The sequence below is a fragment of the Camelina sativa genome, chromosome 8 (genome assembly GCF_030686135.1).
Source record: "Camelina sativa cultivar CO46 ecotype springtype chromosome 8, ASM3068613v1".
Lineage (NCBI taxonomy): Eukaryota > Viridiplantae > Streptophyta > Magnoliopsida > Brassicales > Brassicaceae > Camelina > Camelina sativa.
This window is the reverse complement of record NC_141887.1, coordinates 30,034,230-30,050,104: the sequence shown is the minus strand read 5'-3', so window position 1 is coordinate 30,050,104 and position 15,875 is coordinate 30,034,230. Positions and strand designations below refer to the sequence as shown.

The 15,875-nt window shown below is 38.9% G+C and overlaps 3 protein-coding genes and 1 pseudogene across 4 annotated transcripts; 2 read left to right on the top strand and 2 right to left on the bottom strand.

Annotated features, from left to right (window-relative positions):
- Window positions 1-2,921: 2,921 nt before the first annotated feature.
- LOC104709036 (putative WRKY transcription factor 62) lies at window positions 2,922-4,081 on the top strand. The gene is made up of 2 exons (XM_010425706.2): window positions 2,922-3,256; window positions 3,343-4,081. The coding sequence occupies exons 1-2, from the start codon at window positions 2,985-2,987 to the stop codon at window positions 3,887-3,889; spliced, it is 819 nt and encodes a 272-aa protein (XP_010424008.1). The 5' UTR covers window positions 2,922-2,984; the 3' UTR covers window positions 3,890-4,081.
- A 3,574-nt stretch (window positions 4,082-7,655) lies between these two features.
- LOC104709035 (leucine-rich repeat receptor-like protein kinase PXC2) lies at window positions 7,656-11,723 on the top strand. The gene is made up of 2 exons (XM_019228865.2): window positions 7,656-9,993; window positions 10,095-11,723. The coding sequence occupies exons 1-2, from the start codon at window positions 8,567-8,569 to the stop codon at window positions 11,542-11,544; spliced, it is 2,877 nt and encodes a 958-aa protein (XP_019084410.2). The 5' UTR covers window positions 7,656-8,566; the 3' UTR covers window positions 11,545-11,723.
- A 1,286-nt stretch (window positions 11,724-13,009) lies between these two features.
- LOC147940641 (RING-H2 finger protein ATL74 pseudogene) lies at window positions 13,010-14,826 on the bottom strand (annotated as a pseudogene). Its single transcript, XR_015564740.1, has one exon. The product of XR_015564740.1 is annotated as an RING-H2 finger protein ATL74 pseudogene (transcript).
- LOC147940642 (uncharacterized) lies at window positions 13,264-13,653 on the bottom strand. The gene has a single exon (XM_087461365.1). The coding sequence runs from the start codon at window positions 13,651-13,653 to the stop codon at window positions 13,264-13,266; it is 390 nt and encodes a 129-aa protein (XP_087317491.1).
- Window positions 14,827-15,875: the final 1,049 nt, after the last annotated feature.

Genomic DNA, 15,875 nt, shown 5'->3' with positions numbered 1-15,875 from the left:
TGTTGTGATTATTATTGATTGATACTACCACTACAAATAAACAACCCAATTTGTGATAGGTTTTTAGATTTCATTATTTTTCATAGAAACCGGCTCTATCCACTTGATTTGTTGATATATCCTTTTCTTCTTTTTTTTTTTAACTCTTGACTATCCATATTTGGTATTCTTACTTACGTTAGCCCAAAACATTCAAGGCCATCTATCATCAGCGACCTCCTTTTAGTTTTCTAACCCCTACAAACTTCATCATTTTCACCTCTCTTTTTTTTTTCTTAATCCCTTCAAATTTTATACGCTCCCACATTATAAAATTGGAACATGGAATCAAAGTATGTCCAAAATAATGAAAGCATGGGGTCCACTAAGAAGACATCCATACCATTTTTTTTTATAATAAACCAGACATCACATTTTTATAATTAAGGGTTAGGTTATACAAATACAATATATGTATCAATACTTATAACATAAACAATCAGTCAATTATTTTCGCCATCGCCTCTATTAATTAGGTGACTGATGATTGTTCAATTTGTTAAAGAAACAATTAAAATCTATCTACGATCTATCAATTTGTAAAGTAAGATCCAACCCCGCAAGTTGAATATAAGAAACGACAACTAAAATACACCTCATCCACACCCTTTATTAGTCGAATACAAGAACGTGATTAATTCCAACTTCTCTCTAGCTAGTCCCATTCTAGCGGATGATGACCAAAAGACAAAATTTATTTAAATAATCCCGCATACGTAATACGGTAACATTGATATACCTATCGTGTGACTAAAAAAATATGTCTTCTAAAGACTAAAATAATAGCTATTGTCCTTCACATTTTTATCGAAAAATCTTTTTTGTTATATATATATATATATATATATATATATACCCTACACTAATACAAGACCATATATAATCACATATCACGCTATTACGAGATGTGTTTATCTTGTTGCTATTCTTATGTGTGTGTGTATATATATATATCGTTTTCTATAATTACTAAAACCAGCTGCCGATAAGACCATATTTTCTAGCTAAGAATTAAATTTTGACAGGTGGAATTATACGTTTGCTAATAGTTAGCACAAGTTTGCTAAATTGAGTCAGATTTTTGTAATGATCACAAAACAAAACTACTAGCATATTTCCAGTCGCGGTTACTTAGTCGGTCCGTTGGAAGTCTTGTCAATCGTTTTACTCTTTGATTGACTTCAACGAGGTTCCGTATATCGTTGCCATATTTGCAAAATCACCTACAACAAATTTTCTCGTGCTTACAAATTTTATACGCTAAACTAAACTGTATTATGTTTCAGTATATCTTCTCCATTTTAATTGGGTCGACCGTCGACTGTTGACTGGTAAACCTTACCGAATAAGGTATTCTTAATTGAAACGTTGATGCTAATTCATCTTCTAAATACAGTACTATATATCGCACGTTGACCAAAAAGAAGAAGAAGAAGATAATGTTAACTGTATAGAATATAGATTTAATTTTATACTTTCCTTTAGCAGATGAATGGTGAGAAGATTGGATCGAAGCTAGGATAATAAGCGCATTATAACGTAAGAGTGCTTTGCATTATTTATACCTGCAGGCTGCAGTGACGTTAGGGCACGTCATCTATATGGTAAGACCGTCGGAGACTGACACCGTTTAATACTGCACATGCGTGATAATGTCAAACTAGTGGATGAGACGAGATAATACTACAGTGTGCTGTGTGCATGCATATTACCATTTAAGATATATAAATAATTTAAGTACTCAGCTAAGTTTGTTGATTAATTATTTGGTTAATGCTGCTTTGAATTTTAAACATGCTCCCTCACATCATGATGCTCTTTGTGGAGGCTCAAAACCGGCACGACCAAGTTTAGGGAGGTCCATTTGATATAAAGGTAAACACATACTTAAAAATTTCACATAGCAAAAACAATAGTAATAGTTGAAGTTTACATATTTCATATTTGTGATGGAGGAAAGTCACAACTTAATAAGGTAAAAGAAACTCAGCCGCCGATGTTGAAGCAGAAGCAATGGCTACTATTAATTATGATTAAGTAGCTTAATTAATGTTTTTTTTTTTTTTATAAAGGAAGAAAAGGGAAAGAGAGAAACAAAAAAGTTGAAGCTGTTACGTACTTTAGATCTAGACAGTATATATAGGAAAGAAACATGAGTAGAAAAGAAATCCAAGAACAAAAATAGGAGCACATGGGGATTACGCTTATTATATTACAAAACCAGAAAACCTTTTGCAGCAATTGATCGCCATCGTTGGATGGATGAGATTAGTGCATTATATGATCTGTCAACCATAACTCAACCACCAATGACGTCACGTCGTCACGGTACGATGAGGTCACGAACCCTACGTCACTTTTGAGGGAGCTCTCTTTTACGCCGTTCAAAGTGGCTCCTCCGTTATCTATGCCCGTTTATTTGGCGTTCCATCTTTTCAGGTGCCATACGTGCCACATGACCCCTTATCCCATATATGAGGACTCCTCCCCTTTTTTTCCTAGCTAATTCTATATACTGATCGAAACCTCTTTGACTGCAATGAGAAGATGAGATGAATGAAATTTGTAGTAGAGAGATTCATAAAGTCATGGTTCTTAGATTAGAGTTTACACATGATTAATCAACTAATTTACTTAATTAATAATAAATAGAGTTGTTGGGTAAGTCAACTAGTAACACTTGTTTTTTTTTTTTTTTTTTTTGTCTTTTTCTATCTCGAGGGGTCACTCATTAATCCGCACATTCCTAAAATGCGAGTTACATAGGAGTAGTATATCCGATGGAGAAGTTAACGAAGGAGTGTATAGTAATTAACTCACACATGCGAAACTTCCTAACAACACCCCACCTTTATATACAACAGTATATATAAAGAGACATCGATCACATCTCTAACTTATAATAAACCCACAGATCGATATTACTCAAAAAATAAAATCAAAAGATGAACTCTTGCCAACAAAAGGCCATGGAGAAGCTGCTTCACGGCCGTGGGTGCGCCAACCAGCTGCTCGTCATGGACCACACCGAGTCAGATTCGTCCATGGAAAGGGAGGATTTGGCCAAGTCCGTCCTCCATTGTTTCTCAGATGCTCTCTCCATGTTGATCGATACTAATAATCATGAGCACCAAGACGATCAATCCAATAACTCATCTCCTCAGGACTCTTCTCCTGTTCTTGAGAGCGCAAGGAAACCACTTCACAAGAGGGGAAGGTATCACGATTGAATAAATTCCAAAACTTCAAGATCATCATCAGTATTGAATGATATGCTCATCAATATGAGTTCGGTGATTGCAGAAAGACATCAATGGCAGAGAGCTCAGACTACCATAGACATGAATCCTCAACCCCGATCTACCACGACGGTTTCCTCTGGAGGAAATACGGACAAAAGCAGATCAAAGAATCTGATCACCAAAGAAGTTACTACAAGTGTGCATACACAAAGGACCAGAACTGTGAAGCAAAGAAGCAGGTTCAAAAGATCCAGCACAATCCACCATTGTACTCAACCACTTACTTCGGCCACCACACATGCCAGCTCCATCAAGCTTATGCAACTTTTCCCACTGACACCTCTGACCCCGAAGACCACGAAGGATCCCACATGATCCGATTTGGTCACCCCAACACCAGCTTCTCCTCCTCCTCGTCCACCAATAGCCTCTGTCAACATCAGAGTCAGAATCAGAATCAGAATCAGAATCACATCAAAGATGAATACATGACACCGGATAAAGCAGAAGAGTGGTCTCCATCCAAGTGGATGTCGTCCGAGGTTGCCCACGCGGTGGAGGCTTTCGAGTTCAACCCTTTTTGGACATCTCATGACTTATCATCATGACAATATATCGATCCCCTCGATCTATCATCATACATATATAGCTCTTTAATCCCAAACCCTATATCATCATACATCTCATGACTCTTTTTTTTTTTTTTTGTCAAATACATCTCTGTGTACTTGCGTAAACCTTTAATATGTGTACATCTCTGTGAGCTTTTGTTTTGAGTTAATATTATATAGTATTATACATGATGGTTGTATTGTTGCCAGTTTCTTCTTTCTTTTTTTTACAAACGGAAATCTTTGAGTAATGTCTTTTAAATACCCTTTCTACCATCAAATATCAATGGACAAAATAATATATGATGCATAATGTATATGTATACAACTCTTCTATAAGAAAAGATGGTGACGCTAAAGCAGATATAGACTTGGTGTATATATATATTCTACATTGAAGTTGGTACCCAATGTTTAGAATCCAGAGAAACAATCAAAATTTCTAATATATATATAATCAAATTTTGCAAGTGGGTTGTGGGTATGCATTTAAGCATGCGACCACGCTCGTGTGTCGTGTCTACGAGCCCGAGGGAAAGAGCACACACAAACTGACAAAAGAGAAAGAAAAAAAATTGTTCGACCTAGCTAGGTTTTTCACTCGTCGGACCACTGTTTCCAGTCGCCGGGGTTTTGCCACACTCTATCGCTAATATATTTATTAATTGATTTTATAAATTAAAAAAAAAAAAAAACAAAAAAACAAAATGAAAGACCAGACTAGCTCATGCAAATTCGATTAATCGTACAATATTCCAACAAGAGGGTCAAAAGTAGCGAGACAAGAAGTTGTTGGTCAGGTCAATGGACTTGCAATTGAAGCAGATCGGAAAGATAAAAAGAGCCCTTCTTGACCCTTCTGCCCTAAGTACCCACTAACTACCCCTTCATACATAATTAATCAGAATAAAGGGCAAAGAAACTATATCTCCTTTCGAGTTAAAAGGGCCTTTCTATTGACTAATTATAAAGAACCACTCATTTCCGTGAGCCAAGAGTATAGTGTTGTCCTTCAATGCGTGTATGCTCTCAAAAGAAATAAAAGCTAAAAATATATATTGATAATGCATCTCATTTGGTTTATTTTAATATGACATTTAACATGTCATGGTCCCCCTCTTTTTGTTTATGTGAGCTTATTGCATATGATGCAATTTAAAACCGGATAGTTAAGATTATCCTAATCAAGTACCCAACCCATAGTTAGATGCTGTTTAAGAATTCTAGAAGAAGAAAAAAACAAAATTAGGATGACGAATACTGTTTGGTACCTTAATCATTCAAGATGTATGCATGATTCATGACAGCTAATATTAAAGTATGCGTCATGGAAGTTCGAATTAATTTAGGTAGAAGAAATTTTTCGGGTAAACGGACACGAAAATTTCTTGTTAAAATAATGCATCAAATTAAGATTTTTTTCAAGGCGTTAGTATGCGATCATGTGGATGCATGTCAATGTTCACAGGGTAGCATATATATATCTATATTAGAGGACGACATGTACCTATAGTACATATTATATGACCTTGAAAATATTGAACTCCTATTAGCTCTGATACTACTAGAGAGAATCTAGGCTTAAGTTACTTGTTAGTTTCGTTATAAACGTGTTATGCATTTTTCTATATCGGCACTTGTATGTAAGTTTCCTATAATTATTACAATATAGGTATTTTTAAATTTAGATGTTAAGATAAGATGACTCCGGAAGCATAGGTTAGAGAGCTAATTAAGAGTGAAAGCAACGTCCGTGTGGAGAAAAATAAAAGTCACGTTCCTGATTTGAATTGATGGGTTGGTTAAGTGTAAACACATTGCGATATTCACACATTCTGGTCAAAATCGTCTCCACTTTCTTCCGTACTTATTCATTCGGTCAGCGTATCCTAATAATTTTACTTTTACCATTCCAATACAGTAGTACGTACTACGTAGTATGTGATATAATATTTTTTAATTCAAATTTAATGTAGGCTGATAAACATGATAAACTGAATTCAAAATAGTTGATTTGTTACATGATTACATCGGATCCATCGTTCTTCTAGTCAATAATATTCTATTTACTACTACAATTAATTTCCAGATAATATGGAAAACAACAAAGGTTTAGAATTTGAAATTCAAAAATATATATATATATATATATATATAATTAGTATTATACATTTAGCGGTTTATGGTTTGAATTTTTTATAAGATAAAGTGCATGGAATAAGAATGTCAATATATTGACCAAATCAATGGTCCAGGTAAACACACACTTTTATAGATCGGGCGATACGCATAAGTCGTAAGACCCGTTTCGTATAAAAGAGTCAAGTACTTTTTTCTAATACTGTAGCACTTTTTTAAGATGTTAATTTAAAGCATACATTTTTGCTGCACAATTTTAAAGAGAGCCCAGAAAAAAATGAAGTTGATACTGTTTTATTTTAATATACAGCTTTAAACTTATGAAATTACAATTGCTGATTAGTGATTAATTTACCGGAATTTCAAAAACTGATATGAGTTTTGAGTAATGTAGACGGAAATAAAATGCATCGATCGAAAGGGCTTGCATATAAATAAGGCCTTTTAACTTTCGAGGATTCATATATGGGCCTGACATTGAGAATAAAATAGCCCATTAGTTAAATTAGGTGATCATGCCCAAATCAGAATAAAAGCGGAATAGTTTGCTCTTGCTCCCTTGTTTGACAATTTCAACTTACTGCAACTCTTTAATGGTTTAGCTGGGCAATCGACGCTTTTAACTTTTTTTTTTTTTTTGTGTGGCTGTGCCTATCATCAGCCCGTACATTTATATAGATTCGCTTTGATTTTGTTAACATGAATCAAACATTACAGAACCATACTGGTCACGTCTATCCATTAGTTTGAGTCATATATTTGTTATATTTAGATATTTATTTATATTGGGTGTCAAATATTAATTTATATATAAACATCATGCACACACACACAATTGGTAAGAGTAGTAGCATTTTAATAGGAAAAAAGGGAAATCTGTACACCTAACTATGAGTAAACATACACTAAACGATTCATTTTCTTGAGAAAAGATGCTCATATATATCTTCTTGATTCACAGTACATCCAACTTCAACAAAAATAGAGTTGAAGATTGATAGAAATCCTTTTGAAATATATATGCGAACTGAACAAAAAAAATGATCGAAATTTGGGTCTTTTTTTTTTTTAAATAACTAAACATAAAACAAAGTAACTAAAACTCAATAAACAGAAAACAGAATATGAAAACATATATACTACTGAAGGGATAAGATATAAGTGTAACACATGTTAAGATATAATGTAAAGGTGGTGAATTGTTGCTTGGGAATGAAACAAAGGTAGAGTCTTGAGATCGTTTGGTAGGCATGTTTTTTCTGTTCTCATCATATCACTCATTAGCCCTGTTTTTTTTTTTCTTTTTTTTTTCTGTTATGAATAATAATAAAAATACCCTGATTTAGCCTTGGTTTAGTTAGTGATAATGTAGGAGTTATTTTCCATTAAACTAGTATGATTTACACACAGAAAAGCCAATAAAAAAAAAAGGAAGAATAAGAGAAGAGAGCGAGGGTAAAAGTCAACGGGGAGATGTGTGAGATGGAGTGAGCACCGTTTACGCCACTTCTCTCCACTGTGTGCATTCAATGAAGCGATTTTTAATTAAATGTAAGAAGTTGGTATTAAAGAAAAAAACAATAAACTCTGATAATAAAATGAGTCTTGGCATAAGATTAGTAACAAAACACATGCGTGAGAGTGAGTCAAGGGTAGTAGTAGTGCTTGAGGTGTGGAAGCTCTAGACCATAGATTGTCCAAAAATCATTATGTCACTTAACTTTGTACTATATAATAAGAGAAAAAGAGGAAATGATGGCGTAGCATAGCATGCTAAGGGACAAGAAGGGCTTTGGGGGAGAAAGAGATCACTTCTCTTCTACGCCATCATCCTGCTTTGCTGCTTCCAAATTTTTCATTTGATTACTTTATTTTCAAATCTGATTCCTTCTAGTACTATTATTTATGATCATAAAAGCGTGAACGGTTTTTTTATAAGTATTACTATCATCATTATATACTAGTATTTTGTTTTTTGAAAAAAGGGGTAGAAAGAATACAAGAAATGTTAAAGAAATAAAAAGCGGGGATGGGAGAGAGAGCATTTGTCTTTGCAGACTTGAATTGAATCAATCTCCCGGAGCTTACTCTACAACAGACCAGTCTCTCTCTCTCTCTCTCTCTCTCTCTCTCTCTTTATTTTCTTTGGACAAGTTTCTCTCTCTCTCTCTCTCCCTCTCTGCAACACAACAGAACAGAGGAAGGAAGGAAGGAGTATTAAACCAAAAACACTTTTGGGGTCTTATCTTAAGTCCACCGTTATTAATGCTCTCTCTACCTTCCCTTTTACTCTTTCTCTCTATTCAAAACCCTTTCAAACTCCTCTGTCTTCTTCTTCTTCCTTCCTTCCTTCCTTATGTCTCTCTCTCATGTATGTTAAAAACTCAATAAAACTCCTCTGTTTTCCTTATGTTTGTATTTTCAGGTAAAAAAAAAGGGAAAGCTTTTTTTTTGTTTGGGTCCGATCCTCCGACTCTCCCCAGCATCATCATTCCCTGTTGGTTGCATTTGTGAAGGTCGGTCACATCATCATCAATGTTGAAGGACGCCGTTTCACTCAGCATCTTTCTCTTCCTGGCCGTTTCAGTCACGGCAGACCCGACATTCAACGACGACGTTTTGGGTCTCATCGTTTTCAAGGCTGGACTCGACGACCCTCTCTCAAAGCTCGCTTCCTGGAACTCGGAAGACTACGACCCCTGCAACTGGGTCGGTTGCATTTGTGACCCTGCCACCAATCGTGTCACGGAGCTCCGACTCGACGCCTTCTCTCTCTCGGGTCACATTGGCCGTGGCCTACTCCGTCTCCAGTTCCTCCGCGCCTTGGTCCTCTCCAACAACAACCTCACCGGAACCCTAAACCCCGAGTTCCCTCACCTCGGCAGCCTCCAAGTCGTCGACTTTAGCGGGAACCATCTCTCGGGTCGGATCCCTGAGGGGTTCTTCGAGCAATGCGGGTCCTTGAGCTCCGTCTCTTTCGCCAACAACAAACTCACAGGTGCCCTCCCACTCTCCCTCACCTACTGTTCCACTCTCACCCATCTCAACCTCTCAAGCAATCAGCTTTCTGGGAGACTACCTCGAGATATCTGGGGGTCCCTCAAGAGCTTAAAGTCTCTTGATTTCTCTGACAATTTCCTCCAGGGAGATATCCCCGACGGCCTCTCCGGTCTCTACGATCTCCGCCTCATCAACTTTTCCAGAAACTGGTTCTCCGGCCACCTTCCTTCCGACATCGGACGATGCTCTTCCCTCAAGTCGCTTGATTTCAGTGACAACTACTTGTCTGGGAATCTTCCGGATTCTATGAAAACGTCGTCTTGCACCTCTGTCCGACTGCGAGGTAACTCTCTGGCCGGAGATATCCCTGATTGGATCGGCGACCTTGCGACCCTCGAGACTCTTGATCTCTCTGCGAACAACTTCTCCGGCAATGTCCCCTTCTCCCTCGGCAATCTCGAGTTTCTCAAGGAACTCAACCTATCCTCTAACATGCTCGCTGGGGAGCTCCCGCGGACCATCTCCAACTGCTCCAACTTGATCTCCATTGATGTCAGCAAGAACTCATTCACCGGAGATGTGCTTAAGTGGATGTTCGCACAAAGTTACTCCCTTTCCAGATCAGCAGGGAACGACACCCTCGTTGCCTTCCTTCCTGCTCTCCGGGTCCTCGATCTCTCTTCAAACAGCTTTTCCGGTGAGTTACCGTCTAACATCTGGAGGATCCTCACAAGTTTGGTGCACCTCAACATGTCCACCAACTCCCTCTTCGGTTCCATACCCAGCGCCATCGGAGGACTAAAAGCCGCTCAGATTCTTGATCTCAGTAGTAATCTTCTCAACGGAACCGTTCCTTGTGAGATCGGAGGAGCCGTCTCCTTGAAACAACTTAATCTGCACAGAAATCGCCTCTCCGGTCAGATTCCGCCACAGATCTCTAACTGTTCCGCTTTGAACGCAATGTAAGCTCGCTGTCGCTTTACTTCTTCATGCTCTGAAACTATTATAAGATATCTTTCACTAAAATACAAATAATATATAATGTGGTGGTTGGGCTGTGCAGAGATCTGTCAGATAATGAATTATCCGGTGTGATTCCGGGGAGCATTGGCAGTTTGAGCAACCTCAAGTACGTTGACCTGTCCAGAAACAACCTCTCGGGAAGCTTACCCAAAGAAATAGAGAAACTTTCGCATCTCTTGACCTTCAACATCTCCCACAACAGCCTCACAGGGGAGCTGCCAGCTGGAGCTTTCTTCAACACCATCCCTCTCTCTGCCGTCACCGGGAACCCATCCCTCTGTGGCTCCCTTGTGAATCGCTCATGTCTCTCTGTCCATCCAAAACCAATCGTCCTCAACCCCAACTCCTCCAATCCAACCAATGGCCCAGCTCTCACCGGGAAGATCAGGAAGAGCGTTCTCAGCATATCTGCCCTCATTGCAATTGGCGCAGCCGCCTTCATTGCCTTTGGGGTCGTGGCCGTCACTCTCCTCAACGTCCACGCCCGAGCTAGTGTTTCTCGTCACAATGCAGCTGCTGCTCTTGCTCTGTCTGTTGGAGAAACGTTCAGCTGTTCCCCCAGTAAAGATCAAGAATTCGGAAAGCTGGTCATGTTCTCTGGCGAAGCCGACGTCTTTGACACCACTGGCGCTGATGCGTTGCTCAACAAGGACTGCGAGCTGGGACGTGGTGGGTTCGGAGTGGTCTACAAGACGAATCTCCAAGATGGCCGTCCTGTGGCAGTCAAGAAACTGACAGTGTCGGGTCTAATAAAGTCGCAGGAGGAATTCGAGAGAGAGATGAGAAAACTCGGGAAGCTGAGGCACAATAATGTGGTGGAGATGAAAGGGTACTACTGGACGCAATCGCTGCAGCTCCTCATCCACGAGTATGTTTCAGGTGGAAGCTTGCACAGACATCTCCACGGAGACGAGAGTGTTTGCCTAACGTGGCGTCAACGCTTCAGCATCATTCTAGGGATAGCGAGAGGTCTAGCTTATTTGCATGGCAGTAACATCACTCACTACAATCTGAAAGCAACTAATGTGCTCGTAGACGCCACAGGGGAGGCTAAGGTCTCTGACTTTGGGCTGGCCAGGCTGTTGGCTTCGGCACTAGATAGGTGCGTCTTGAGCGGCAAGGTACAGAGCGCACTGGGGTACACAGCCCCAGAGTTTGCATGCCGAACAGTCAAGATAACCGACAAGTGCGATGTTTATGGGTTTGGGATCCTGGTGCTGGAGGTGGTGACGGGGAAGAGGCCGGTGGAGTACGCCGAGGATGACGTGGTGGTGCTATGTGAGACGGTGAGAGAAAGGTTAGAAGAAGGGAGAGTGGAGGAGTGCGTTGACCCTCGGTTGAGAGGGAATTTTCCAGCGGAGGAGGCAATACCGGCGATTAAACTAGGTTTGGTATGTGGCTCCCAAGTGCCGTCGAATAGGCCGGACATGGAGGAAGTCGTGAAGATATTAGAGCTGATACAGTGTCCCCCCTCTCATGACTTAGAGTGATTCATAACGAATCAATCTATCCTTGTATTTCTTCATTCCTTCTTCAGTTTTCATACTATCATAATATATATATAGCTTTCGTCTTTATTTTTAAGAAAAGTGGTTTTTTCTTGTGAGTTTTAAGTTGTGAATCTTTACACTTGGTTTCATAGCAATCACAATGTTGAAGGGTTGGCTCATTAAGTAGATTCGAACGAAAGACTTTTGTAGCTCTAAAAAGAGTGTTGGTCAAAAGGAACCCTTTATTCCACATATGACTAACTCCTTGAATTGAAGCCTTTGTGTTAACTGTTAAGGTTTCTCGGTTCGCTATGCCCTGTTTTTTTTTTTGAATCTGTAAACACATTGCTGTTTTCAGTTAGCATGATTCTAATCAACACACACACACTAAGCATTTACTCAGTATATACAGTCAGTCAGGCGCACTAAGCATTTTTAGTCAGAGTTCCACACTGTCACAAATTTTAATTTTACGTTCGTAATAATCATTCCTTGGCTTTTTGATTGTTCTTTTCCATAAAGCAAAAAACAAAAGGGAAAACAGAAGTCCACCGTTGTGAAGTGAAAGTCCCAAAGGGTCCAAGCTTGAGCTTTTTCTGTAATGCTTTCATTATTGTATAGTTATGGAGTGCCCCACACACTTTACTCACTTCTCATTTTCATTTTTCCCGAAACATTTTTTTGATTTCATTTTATTTTTGTAAGGTAATGTGCATACACTCATTCATTTAAGCCATGCAATTCATTTACTCATCACACATGGTGGTCAGGAGCACATATTGTCGATTTTTTTAGTTTTTTTTTTACTTTATATGTAATTACACTATAGCTGTATAGCAGCAGACGATTCAGATTTGAGACGCAATCACCCTTAAACATTTCTCTCAAAATGTTAGTGCATTTATAAATATCATTATGTCTTCGCTTTTCTCATGTCGGGTCTCCCCTTTATTCTCCTCGTTAGACGACACTAAAAGCATATTACTATATACGAAGTACTCCAGTAGTTTATACTAGTATTATTCCATACCTTTTTTTTTTTTTTTTTTTTTTTTTTAATTTACGTTACAATATGAAACCCCATTACAACTTTTCTTGTTCCACCTTTTCCACTTTTTTGGCTTCCAGTCTCAAAGGCACCTTCGGCTAGTTAACATCTCCCCAACAAAAGGCTTTGGTTCGTATGTTGTAAGAAGATATATGCAATTGTGGATTTGGGAGTAATGGACCAACATCAACAGTTCAACACTTGGGCCGTGCTTCTCTAAGTCAATGCAAAGATCCAAACATTTGTAATTTTAGCGAGCGGTGGACGACCTTGGAGTGTGTGTGACAATTCTCTGTATTCCAATCAACTAATCACACTCACTCTATTTGCCTCACTGAGAGGTTACCAATTTCCAAGTTGTCACACACTGCCCGCTCTCGTGAGAGCCGTCTTTGTAATTGAATTGCTTGGTCTCTAAGTTTGAAGGCATTAATTATTAAGACAAAACAAGAGATACACTGAATAAATCCCACAAGCATAACATAAGAGGGGATGATTTACACAACCAAACAGCTAATTTCTGTCTGTTTAGCAGAAGAGGAATTGAATATCACTAAACTAAATTGAAATGCATTGTTTGGCTTCTCTCCGGTCTTGAATTTATTTCGGTGGAACAAACAATTCATTGAAATGCCTTTTTTTACTTAGTTAATACCAAACCAAAGCATAACCTAATATAATTGGAACGGTTCGGTGCTCAACTTGATCCATGGCATTAGGTAATTGGCAACGATGATGATCAGAGTTACGGCGGCACCCACGCCTCTTGCTTTCTTTGCCACTACCACCGCTCCGTTCCAAACCAATTCCATGGCATCCACAGATTCTCTCCGCCTCCGCCTACGGAAGATAGCAAGACTCCGGATGAATCTGGGTTTGGATTGAGAATCCACTTTGAGATGATGATTTCGAGATCTTAGGACGAATGACAACCGGTGAAGCTTCCAAGAAGAGAGCCTGTTCCGTAGATTGAGCTTCAAACTGAAACGTTCGGCTCTCACACAAACTTTAAGCTTCCACAGGACCACCGACCTCTGCTTTTCAGACTCACCACCACCCATCATCAGCACTCACTCACTCGTCGATTAGGGCGACCGACATACACAAAACCAAAAAAAACAAAAAACAAGATGGGCTTTTTGAATACTTGAATAGGCCCAAACAAGGTGGGCCTCATTCGTTCGGGTTTCGAATCTTTAAAAATATTAAACAAAACGCTACTAAACAACAGTAAGTATCTGATTTACTAATTTACTACAACAACAATAAGCTACCAAAAATTAGGAATAAAAATGAAGTGTGTGTTGTTTATTTAACTCTACTAGGCTAGTTTACTACTAGTAATTAGTGATGGAGTAGTTACTACTTACTAGTAGTAGTAGTAGTGGCGTAACCACCACCAATCATTTAATTTATGCAGATCCAGCAGCAGGGATGAGTGAATGGCGACAATTAGGACAGGAAGAGTGAGAGACAAGCCAGGTGTCGATGCAAGACATGTGGAAGCTGTGATTACACGGGGGCAGAACACGGACTCTCTCGCCGTCGGAGAATTCACCCAAACAGATGGCGCACTCCGTAGCCGCTATATTCACAAGGCTAGACCCGTACGCAGCTACAGGAAACTTGTTCAGCTCTCGCTTCTTTAGTCCAGTTCTGTCGGCGGCCGTCGTCGCCCCAGATGATGATAACCCGAATAAACCGCATCCCATGGCGCACCGGAGGATAGAATTCAGCCCGAGCGCTAGTATCAAGGCGCAGAGAAGAGCGGCGAGTATGATCACCATGTTTGCGTCGAAGTTCATGTCCCTCAGGTACCCATCTCCGCCGCTGCCGCTCGTCTCGCTACCGCCGTGGGAATCCAGCAGCAGCAGTCGATGCATTAGGCGTCAATTGACAATTGGTGTGTCTGTCTCAGAGATTCTTCAAAAATATTGTGTGTGTATGTGTCAATGTGTGGTGTGGGAGAGACGTGATGATGAGGAGGAGAAAGGACTCCCAAGCAGGTTGGGTTAACTACTTACTTTTTTTTTTCTCTCTCTCTCTCTCTCACAGTATCTTCTAATACAAAAGTGGGGGACCTTTCCTCCTTTTCTCCTATCTGTTAATTTTTTTGTGTTTTTCTTTCTTTTTGGCTATATATATATATATATGTGGATTTGCACAATATTATTGAGAAGTAATTATGGATGAAAAACAAAAAAATCACAAGTGAGAGAAGAAGACAATTATTACACAGATTCGGTCTATGGCACATTGGCACTTGGAAGATATTTTGTTTGTCTCTGAAAGAGAGAAGATATAATTCCTTTATACATTACATATATGATAAATTGATAATCAAAATCACTTTCATTTATTTAATAATTTAAATATACTTCAGTTTCAAGTGTTGCCCCCCCCCCCTCAGATCAGATCGCAGAAATTTATTTTTTGAAAGACTAATTAAAGAGATTTTGGGTTCTTTTTATTCGTTGGTTGTTTCTTCTTCATCAAGTGGAAGAGGTGTAAAAATAATGCAACAGCAAAGAAAGCACCAAGAATAAAACAATCTTCTTTTTAAGGATGAATGAAATCATCAGAAGTGGCAACAAACTATTTCGTGAATCACAACATTAACAACAACAACAACAACAACCCCCACTCACATTTTCAATGACATATATATACCATGCAGCAGCAGCATCAGCATACCAGCGTCCGCGTCATCTCAATTATTGGGTTTTATTATTATACAAAGCCGAACCAGGTTTGTGTCCCACGAAATTTGGGTACTCAATTTTACAACCTAGCTAATAAAGAGTTCGATTATGTCTTGGTGACATACTGACATATTATTATTTATGACTAGGTTCTACAATACCATTGTGTAAATTGACTAGTCTAGTGAAAGATAACACCATATGTCATTATCTTTTTGTTATGTCCTAAACGAAATAAAATAAAAAATTGAAATTTTAAAAGTGGGAAAGTTTATGATTAGAAAGCAAAACTGCAATATGACAAAACTAAAACAATCTTAGAAGAGTCTGATTATGTTTGTTGTTTATTCCCGGAGTCGGCAGCCAAGCCACATAGATTTTTTTATCACAACAAGTTTTGTTTTTGCTTTTGGAAGCCGACGTTAGGAAGGTAACAACTCACTCTTGTTAATAAAGACTCACTCTCTCTCACAAAAGAGTGTGTATCCATGGATTCGTTGACGCGTCGATGATGATTACACAAATCTGCAGGCCCATTTACTTACTTGACGTTCTAAATCCAGGGCCCAATTACCCCCTCG

Coding starts and splice junctions, on each gene's coding strand:
- LOC104709036 (XM_010425706.2), top strand. CDS start 2,985: ATGAACTCTTGCCAACAAAAGGCCATGGAGAAGCTGCTTCACGGCCGT. Junction 3,257..3,342: donor CCACTTCACAAGAGGGGAAG/GTATCACGATTG, acceptor CGGTGATTGCAG/AAAGACATCAATGGCAGAGA.
- LOC147940642 (XM_087461365.1), bottom strand. CDS start 13,653: ATGGGTGGTGGTGAGTCTGAAAAGCAGAGGTCGGTGGTCCTGTGGAAG.
- LOC104709035 (XM_019228865.2), top strand. CDS start 8,567: ATGTTGAAGGACGCCGTTTCACTCAGCATCTTTCTCTTCCTGGCCGTT. Junction 9,994..10,094: donor TGTTCCGCTTTGAACGCAAT/GTAAGCTCGCTG, acceptor TGGGCTGTGCAG/AGATCTGTCAGATAATGAAT.